Below are 9,154 nucleotides of genomic sequence, written 5' to 3'. Positions count from 1 at the left end.
AGCGACCGAGAGCCTGCTGCACGGCGTGCAAAGCTCGGCAGGCCGGGCCAGGCCAGGCTAGGCGAACGCATGCGCGGCGATCCGCCAACCAGCAAACGAGACCAGGCAGGCAAGCTCGCCACCGCTTCGTACGTGCGGCCGCGCTGGGTACCATGGCCGCCTTGCCGAGACCACCTTGCGCGCCTCCAGCCAGGGCGGGTCTCCGTAGCGCAGCCTAGCCTGGCTTGGCCACCGGTACACAGCACCTCGAGGCAAGGCGTTGCGCATCGTCTATTTCCAGACCGTCCTTGCCCTCGGAAGCCGTCGAGGATCTGCTCGGCTGCCGATCCGCCAAGCTGCTGCGCCATGGTATGGTATGGCATGCCGGCGCAGAACGACGCGACGGCACCCTACAGTACGGCGTCTTAGCTTGCGACCGCGGGCCGACGCTGCCGTATTCGCTCGCTCGCTCGCTGGCCTGGCTGGCTAGCCCGCTGGCCCGCTGTAGATTCGCGTTCGCATTCCGCCGCCCCCGTCTCGCCCGCCCTCCGTTCCTCGGCGGGCCCCCTTGCATCGAAGCGAGCGGTCGAACGAGCCGCCCATGCATCTGCGGTACGCGCGGTATCTTGCAGATCTCGCCCTCGCCTCTCGCTCTCGCCGTTGTACGTCCTCGCCTGCGGGGGAGCCCTTCGCGCCGCTTCCCACGCGCGACCAAGGCTTTCTGCCTCCAGCGCAAGCCTGACCCGGTCAAAGGCTGAGCAGGCCGGGGCGTCGATGATCGGGCGTCGTTCAGAGATTGCAGGAAAGGCGGCCGAGGGAAGAAGCGCGAGGCGCTGCTGTGAGCTGACGCGAGAAGGAACCAAGAATCGACCAGCTAGCCTAGGATACCGGTCCAGCCGAGGCTGCCACGTCGTCGCCCAACGCCGCCAGCGGCACATCCGTGCTCAGCGCCTTGGACGACTTGGCAAACGCAAAGAGGATCCGACCCGCGCTCGTCGCCTCAATCTGCCAGAGTAGAGTAAGAGAAGAGTCAAAGGTCGGTCGATGCCCGCCAGCGTGGGGTCAGCAGCCGCAGCAAGCCTGGCGACGTGCGCCGCCTCACGAGAACGCGCGCCTTCTTTCGCCCTACTCACGTCAAAGTCGGCGGCTCGGTCGTCGTCGTCGCCCCACTGGTCCACCGCTGTTTGTGCTTCCTCGCCCAACCCCTGGGGTACTCTGTCGGCGTCGGACGTCGCTCGCCACTGCTTGGCAAAGTTCGGATCGTCCAGCTGCTCCAAGAGGCTCGGACGGCCATGATCGCGCCCGCTCGACACGCTCGCAGCCGCGCCCGGCTCTTGCTTGATGCGCGGCGCCTCCGTCGTCGATGCTTTGCCGGAGTGGTCGGCTCGAGCCTTCGAGACCGGCGCGACGGGCTCGTAGCCCTGCAGCAGGCGGGCCACGATGGCGTCGAGCTCGAAGGCGTCCGGCTGCTGGTAGCAGTCGAAGTGCGCCCAGTCATGGAGGGCCGCCAGCTTGGCGCGGCGGTCGTTGTTGGCGGCGTTGGCGGTGTTGACGACGTGCTGCGAAGCTGCAACGAAGCCCGGAAGCGGCTGGTCATCGTCGTCGTCGTCGTCGTCATCATCATCGCTGTCGCCTTCTGTTGCGTTGGCATCGACGTCGGTACCGCTGCTGGATCCCGCCTCCGTGGCTTTGCGGGCGGCCTTCCCGCTCCCAGACCCGCGGCCGTCGCAGCCGCACACCAGCTGCTTGTGGCAGAGGCAGGTGGTGTTGGTGTGCAGCGTGAAGATGTCCAGCAGCTCCTCGCGCGAAAACGCGTCCGAGGACCTCTTGCTAGAGCCGGCGCTGCCGGCGTTCATGAGCGTGTCCGAGAGCGCCAGCTTCGACAGCTGCCGCTGGTAGATCTTCTCGTCCATGGTGCCCGACAGCAGCAGCCGGTAGATGTAGCACGGCTTCTTCTGCCCATCGCGATGGATGCGCGCCATGGCCTGCTGGTCGGTCGACGGGTTCCAGTCGCTGTCGAACAGGATGAGGCGGTTGGCCCCGATCAGATTGAGGCCGACGCCACCGCTCTTTGCCGAGAGGAGGAAGCAGAAGGTGGAGCTATCGGCGCGGTTGAAATTGGAGACGAGGTTCATCCGCTCGTCCTGCGGCGTCTGCCCGTCGAGGCGGACAAATTTGAGCCGGAGCTTCCGCAGCACGCCCTCCATGATGTCGAGGGTGCTGGTAAAGTTGGACACGAACACGACGCGGTCGTCGGTCTGCGCCCGGATGGTCTGGAGCAGGTCGACGGCGCACGTCAGCTTGCCGCTGTAGGACGCGTCGTAGCGGCGGCGGTGGTCGGGAAAGTGTCGCAAGACGTCGCCGAGGAGCGCCTTGGTCGTCGAGTCGCTCGTGCTCTCGAGGTCCTTGAGCAGCAGCTCGGGCGTGTTGCAGAGCTTGCGCAGGATGCCGATCTGCACCAGGGCGTTGCCGGCCTCGCCCTGGAGCACGGAACGGACCGCGCTCGAGGCGAGGATGGATCGGTAGATGTCGAGCTGCAGCTTGCTCGGGCTGCAGAAGAGCACCATCTCGTGCTTGGGCTGCAGGTACTGCGAGAGGAGCTCGGCCGTTCGCCGCAGGATAATGTCCTTGGTCACCTTGACGAGCGCGTCGCTGCGCAGCTGCCCGAGCTCGCGCACCTCCTTGCTGCAGTGCGGCGCCCGCGACTTGATGATCGGATCCTCAAAGATCCGCTTGAACAGCGTGTAGTCTTCGAAAAAGTCGGGAACCACAAAGTCGATCATGGCGTACAGCTCCGACAGGTCGTTCTGGATCGGGGTGCCCGACAGGATGATCTTGCGCGGCGTGCTGAGCTCCTGGAACATCTTGGTCGTCTTGGCGTCGCGCGACTTGAGCCGGTGGCCCTCGTCGCAGACGACCAGCCCGATGGGCGGCTGCGCCTCCTTGAGCGTTCCGACACAGGTGCGGAGCTTTTCGTAGCCAATCACGAGCACCTGGTACGCCTTGGAGCGGACAAAGCGCTCCACGTCCTCCTTGCCGCGGCCGTCGTCGATGCACAGGACGTTGAGCGCGTTGTTGCCGATCCACTTTCGGAACTCGCGCTTCCAGTTCTTGACGAGCGAGAGCGGGCACGCGATCAGGGCGCGCTCGATCGTGCACGAGGCCGACGTGTAGTAGCAGTTCTGCTTCATCAGAGTGAGGATTAGTGCGATGGTCTGCAGCGTCCTGAGAAACGCTCGCACGCGAGGCGGGGAGGCAAGGAAGCGTCAGCCGCAGAGCAGATACTCGGTGCCCGACCCCAGCGACGCCCCGACTCACTTGCCCAGGCCCATCTCGTCTGCCAAAATCACGCCTTGGCCCTTTTCGCCGTTGGCGTGCATGCCCATCACCCGCTCGTACATGAACTTGACGCCTTCGACCTGGTGCGGCCGCAGGGCCTTGGCCAGCTGCGGATCGACGACGACGTCGACGATCGGTCGTTTCCTGTGCACGACGGCGGCCGCAATCATGGAGCATGTTCAGCAATGGCGGGCAATCACCATGGCTGTATGCGCACAGAGTGTGCGGTGGGGCAACATAGGTCGGAGCAACTCACTCTTTGTTGAACCGCTTCTGGTGGGCCTCGTCCGGCCGCTTCATCACGATGGCCCCCTCGGCATCAGGGTCGAACCTGCTCATAGGGACACGCGGACCGATTGCGAGGGAGGGGTTGGACATTCGGATCAGTCATAGCCCAAGGCAGCAGAGCCTTATTTTCAGCCCCAGGGAGCAACCTACCTTGCGTGCGGGATCTTGCCTTGACCTGGATTCAACAGGCCGCTGAACCTGACGGGGCTTCGCCTGTCTGGGGCCTTGCTTGCTGGTTTTGCTGCAAGAGAAGGCACGATGCAAAGGAGCACTCGAAATAGTATGTTAGGGATGATCGGAACAACACCCCGCTGGCTTCGACTCGGGCGGCTCCTTGCTCACCATAGAATGTGCTGGCTTCTGCCGGGCCGATGTGCTCGATGTCGACGGGATTCTTTTCGATCTTGACCGGGGTCGCGACGCCGCTGTTGATCCTCGTGACGTTCTTGAAGGGCCTTGAGGCGCGAGCGCCGCCTTGCTGAGGCGCCGGGACTGGTGCCGGGGCCGGGGCAGGGACCGCGGCGGACGAGCCTCTGAGGAACTCTGGTCTCGATATCTCGCGGTCGATCTCGATCTCCTTGCCGCCGACGGTCAGCTGGTCTCCGGAGTCGAGCTGCCCATGGTTGAAGGCTGCTCGGGTGCAGAGGCTGTGGGGTGAGCAGGACGGGAGCGCAAATAGTCTGAATGAGGCGGTTCGGCGAGAGGTAGAGAGGCGGAGAGGGGGTGAAGGCCCTCTGACACTACTCACTCCTTGCCCGTCTCTGTGCATCTCAAAGCGCAATGCTTTCCACCCTCCTTGACAATCAGCACCGCATCGCCGTCCCAGGTCTTGTGCTTCTTGAACTGCGGCTTCCTCCACGTACAGAGGTAGAAGGGACCGTCGGACGACTCGCTTGAAGCCGCTGCTGGATAGACTTGCCCTTGCAAGCCCGCCGCGCTCGGAATTCTCAAGACGTCGGCACTGGGCGTGCGGCGCGGTGCGCGGCTGGAGAGGATCGCGTGGGCCGGTGGTTGCGATGGGCCGGCATCTTCGAGGCGGGCTTCCTGCAGCGTCGATGCCGTCGGGGTCGACAGCAGTCGCGGGCGCTTGGAAGGAGACTCGATGCTCGCATCGTGCGGCCGCCGGCTGGCTCCGTTGCTGGCTGCAGGCCGCCGGAGCATTGTCGGCGGCGTGAACTTGGCCTTGAGCTTGGCGATGGGGTCCATGCTGGCGGCGAGCGAAGGGTGCACCGCAGACGGCGAGCCAACGGGTGATGGAGGCCGAGGGAGCGTCTGTGAGCTCGAGGGGGCGTCAACCTGCCTGCCTCAGTGTGATTCGGGGGTTATAGCACAGGCTGGAAGGGGTAGTTGCGCGGTAGTCCGGGTCGTGGTAGCAGGTCGGAAGGCAAACAGGCAGGAAGGCAAGTCGAGCTGCGGCCGAGGTGCGGGCTGGGTGGCAAACCGAGCCAGTCGTGCCGGGCCCTCCACTGGCGTGGCGCGCTGGCCGCTGGCCGACTTCCAGACCAACACCGAATGCCAAAATTTCGGGCCGGGCCAATCTACGCGACGCGCTGCCACGCGGCTCCGAGGGCGGGCCAGGCAGGCCAGACCCTGCTCAGCTCCCGATCCTCGAGCTTTCTCTCCTTTCCCACTGGCGACGGGTGCATCCGCCGAGGTCGTCGACGGACCAGCTGCGCGGACGCTGCGCCTCACATTGCCTCGCCGTCGAGATCCTCTTCGTCGACGGCCGTGCCCTTGTCCGCACCGGGCATCGCCTCGCCGTCCAGATCCTCGCCGTCCAGGTCCACCTCTTCGGCCGGCATCCCTGCCGCTTTCCCCCGATCCGCCTCGCCGACGACGGCCTCTTCCGCGCCGCCGTGCTCAAACTCCGTCCGCAGCCTCTCAAGGCTCTCGCTGGGGAAGACGAGCCAGTCCTCCCACACCTCGAGCACCATTTCGACCTGTCGCCTGAACCCCTCCTGCTTCATCCTGCCTGGGAACGACAGTCGCACCTGCCGCAAGTGTCGGAAGACGGCGGGCAGCCGCACCTCGAACATCGAGCGGTACTTCCAGGCGTTGGGCACCGGTGCCGCCGAGTTGTGCAGAATGTCCGAGATGGCGTGCAGCCGGGCCATCTTGCGCGGCACCGGCGTCGAGCCGACCAGCAATGAGGCGCAGAGCGTCGTCGCAATCTGGCAGAGGGGCAGCAAGAATTTGTCGTGTCAGCGGGCGCAAGCTCTGCAGGCGGACCCGGTTGGGGGCCTCGGCAGGAAGCGCTCAACATACCGAGTCGGCGGCCGAGGCGTGCTCGATGGCAAACGCGGTGACTTTGGCGATCCTCTCGCGGCGCGGCGTCAGACCACGCAGCATGGCCTCGAAGCGCCGCCGCGCCAGGGGCCCGAGCGTCGTGCCCCGCCGGAGCCGTCGCATCCGTTCGTCCTCGGACTCTTCACCCGTGTCGGTCGAATAGAGCGAGTCGTAGCCCTGCGCGTCGATGGAGGTGGCGGCGATTTGAACAAGACGTTAGCGGAACTGGGCTTGTCGACGTACCGCCCGAATTGGTGCACTACACCTACCTCGTCAGTGAATGGCCGGGCGGGCAGGTCCGGCTGGTAGTGAGAATCCAGGCACATGCGATAGTAGTGGTGCGCGTTCGACTGGCAGTGCAGATGCGGTGAAGGATTGAAGAAACGAGAACCCGGACGCAGCGAGGTAAACACGTGCAGAGCAGAGGGTCAGCATCAGTGTCGCGAGAAGCGATCCGTCGCAGACCCAGCTCACCTCGCCATCGCAGACAAAGGCGTAGGTCGGGTCTCTCTGGACATTCTCGCGGATGCTGTCCTCGAGCCGCTGCCCGCCTTCCTTGACACGAGCGGCGACGGTCTCGATGCGTCGGCGCAGGCTCTCCTGGTCGTCGAGGGCAGTCCTCACGACGCTCCGCGGCGAGGGAGAGCGGTCGGTACGGGCTGGCCTGCGCGGCTTGACGACAATCCGCGACCCGCCCTTGGGTCCGCTGGGCCCCTGGGCGCGCAGGTGTGGCGGGCCGTCGGTGGGAGCGAGTGCGTGTCGAGCAGACGAGGCCGGAGCAGCTGCTTCTATAGGACGACGCGCAGACCGGTATTAGTCAAGCAGCTCGGCGTTGACGCGACGCAGCGTCCGGACGAGCGGTGCACCGAATCGATGGGCAGCTACTCACTGTACTGCGCGCGAGGGGGCAGCGGCATCGCCTTGCTCCACCCGGTCTTGAGCAGCGAGCCACCCCATCGGATGCCATCGGTCTCTTTGATCGCGTACTCGGCGTCCTGGCGGCTCATGTAGGCCACAAAGCCAGTGAGGCCGGCCGAGCGATCCTTGCGCAGGTTCGTGATGCCGGCACCTGCACCGCCAAAAGCCTCGTCACCGCGCGGCCACATGATCTGCAACGGAAGTCGGCAGGCGGTCATGCCAAGGTGCAAAGCGGGAATCAGAGGGGCGGCAGAAACGACAGAGCCTGGCTGCGCACGCAGATCGCTCAAGCAAGGAGAGGCTCACCTTGACCGTGCCGACATCGCCCCACTGAGCAAAGAACTCGCCCAACGAGTCCTCGCTGACGTTGGCTGGCAGGTTCATGACGCAGACATTGGTCGTCATCGGATCGCCCAGGTGGCGCGAGCCGACGTATTGGCCCTCGAGAGCTGTTCAGGCGGGGACAGAGAGTCAGGAGGGGAGTGAGCGAACGGCGCTGATAGAGGTGCTTGTGCGCAGCAAAGTCGCCTCAGCCCTCACTTACCGAGCAGCGACGAGATCGAGCCTCCCTCTGCAAGCACGGTCGCCAAAGGAGGCAACAGGACCAGGTGGGAAGCAAGATCGGCAGTGGCCAACGTCAGCGAGCGAACTGGGCATGGCATACGGCTGTCTTGCCTCGCGTATTGTCCCGACTCACCTCCGACCTTGGCGCGCAGGCGCTTTTCCCGGTCGGCTTGGTCTCTGAAGGCAATGCAACGGGTCGCGGGAGAGAAAGAAGATGTCAGGCCGAGGGGCGACAGTTACGGGCGGCATCAGCGCAGCCACAGCGTGACGGATACCGGGCGACGGTACGCACCTCTGCAGCTCCCCGAGAAAGTCGTCCATGGCCCGCTTCTTCTTGCCCGGCGGCTCCCGCTTCGGCTTCTCGACCTGCTGCAAGGCGGCGACGAGGGGTGGCGCGTGGTCAGGCACGGTCACGCTCGTGTACAAGCGACTGCGAAGGGCTGCGAAGGGCTGCGAAGAGCTGTGAAGGAACCATCGTGGCTGCTCACCGCTTCGTCTTCGGGCTCATCGCCAAAGTCGGCCAGAGACGGCTTCTTGGACGCAGCCGCCCTCGGCGGTGGGGCCGGGCGGGATCCCTGATAAACGGCCTGGCCTGAAGCGTGCCGAGCAGACGTGTCGGCAAACAGGCAGGCGGTCAAGCAGCAGTCAGGAAGGAGGCAGGAGGCAGATAGGCATGGCGAGGCGAAGTGGCGCAGACATAGGTCAGAGGGACATCGCGGAATCGAGAGTCGGCGCAAGGTAACATGGCGATTGCAAGAGGAAAGCTAAGCGGGGGATGCGAGGAACGGGAGGCAGTAAAGGTCGACCATCGCACAGTGGCGCTTCGCACTCACCTCCTGCACTGACGAACCCGCGCGGCTTGGTCCGTTGGCCGCCTGCTGCTGCCGCTGCGTCGCCGCCGTGCCCGTCGTCGTGACCCTCCATGGCCACGAGGAAGTCTTTGTAGGCCTTTGCCGCGTCTTCTTCGCCTTGCTTCTTTTTCCTTTCTGCCTCTTCCTTTTCCCGCTGGTACCTCGACTTCTTGGCGGAAGCGCCCTGCTGGAAGCGCTCGAGCTTGAGCCTTTCGACGTCTGGATCCAGCTTGGACGACGAAGAGGCAGCTGCGTCCTGCTGGGAACGGAGGTAGGCGAGCAAGTCCTCGTCCGGAGGCGGCGAATCTCCGGGCGAGCCGTCCCGCACCTTGGCGGGCGCGAGCGGTCGGGAATGGGGCCGGCGATCATCCTGGAACGGCACGGCGCTGCGGTGGTGGGCGGCACGTGCGTGGCGGTAGCGGTCGTCGTCGTCGAAGCGAGGGTCGTCATAGTCGCGGTACAATCCACGGTCCCGGCGGTAGGCCAGGTCGCCCTGACGGGAGGACGAGATGCGGGATGAGGATGGATCGTCTCTGTCGTGGTAGCTGTGGTCGTTGTCTCGGTCCGGGTCATCGGCGTAGCCGTACGCGCTGTAGTCTGCCGGAGGGTCGGCATGGGGCCTGTCTCTGCCGTTGGATGACATGTCGTCGGCGCAGAGACGTAGTGCGAGTGGTCAGCGTGGCGATGGCGGTGTTGATCGTGGTGATGGTGGTGGTGGTGGAAAAAGGAGCGGGCTGCTGCGGATCGCGGTGCGAGTGGAAGATGCGGAAATGGTTTGGGCGGTGCGTCCGTGCGCAGCAGCGGCAGCGGCCACCGCCCAACGCGACCCGACGTTTGCTTGGCTGGCTGAGCCACGCCCCTGCTCCCCTCCTCCATCACCATCACCACAACCATCCTCGCCATCATCACCCTCTTTCAGCAGCAGCTGA

At 65.1% G+C, this 9,154-nt stretch overlaps 2 protein-coding genes across 2 annotated transcripts; both read right to left on the bottom strand.

Moving 5' to 3' along the window:
* Nucleotides 1–858: 858 nt before the first annotated feature.
* Nucleotides 859–4,812, bottom strand: PFL1_01252 (uncharacterized protein; the record flags this gene model as incomplete). Its single annotated transcript, XM_007878755.1, has 7 exons — nt 859–984; nt 1,113–3,204; nt 3,298–3,462; nt 3,575–3,649; nt 3,757–3,847; nt 3,949–4,253; nt 4,355–4,812. The coding sequence occupies 7 exons, from the start codon at nt 4,810–4,812 to the stop codon at nt 859–861; spliced, it is 3,312 nt and encodes a 1,103-aa protein (XP_007876946.1).
* A 482-nt stretch (nt 4,813–5,294) lies between these two features.
* PFL1_01251 (uncharacterized protein) lies at nt 5,295–8,868 on the bottom strand (the record flags this gene model as incomplete). Its single annotated transcript, XM_007878754.1, has 11 exons — nt 5,295–5,777; nt 5,872–6,069; nt 6,162–6,242; nt 6,367–6,680; nt 6,782–7,001; nt 7,117–7,259; nt 7,355–7,381; nt 7,508–7,551; nt 7,667–7,743; nt 7,863–7,966; nt 8,208–8,868. 11 exons carry the CDS (start codon nt 8,866–8,868, stop codon nt 5,295–5,297), a joined length of 2,352 nt encoding a protein of 783 aa, XP_007876945.1.
* Between the last annotated feature and the right edge of the window lie 286 nt (nt 8,869–9,154).

This window comes from Pseudozyma flocculosa (assembly GCF_000417875.1).
Source record: "Pseudozyma flocculosa PF-1 unplaced genomic scaffold scaffold00003, whole genome shotgun sequence".
Taxonomy (NCBI): Eukaryota; Fungi; Basidiomycota; class Ustilaginomycetes; order Ustilaginales; family Ustilaginaceae; genus Pseudozyma; species Pseudozyma flocculosa.
This window is presented reverse-complemented; position numbering and strand designations above follow the sequence as displayed.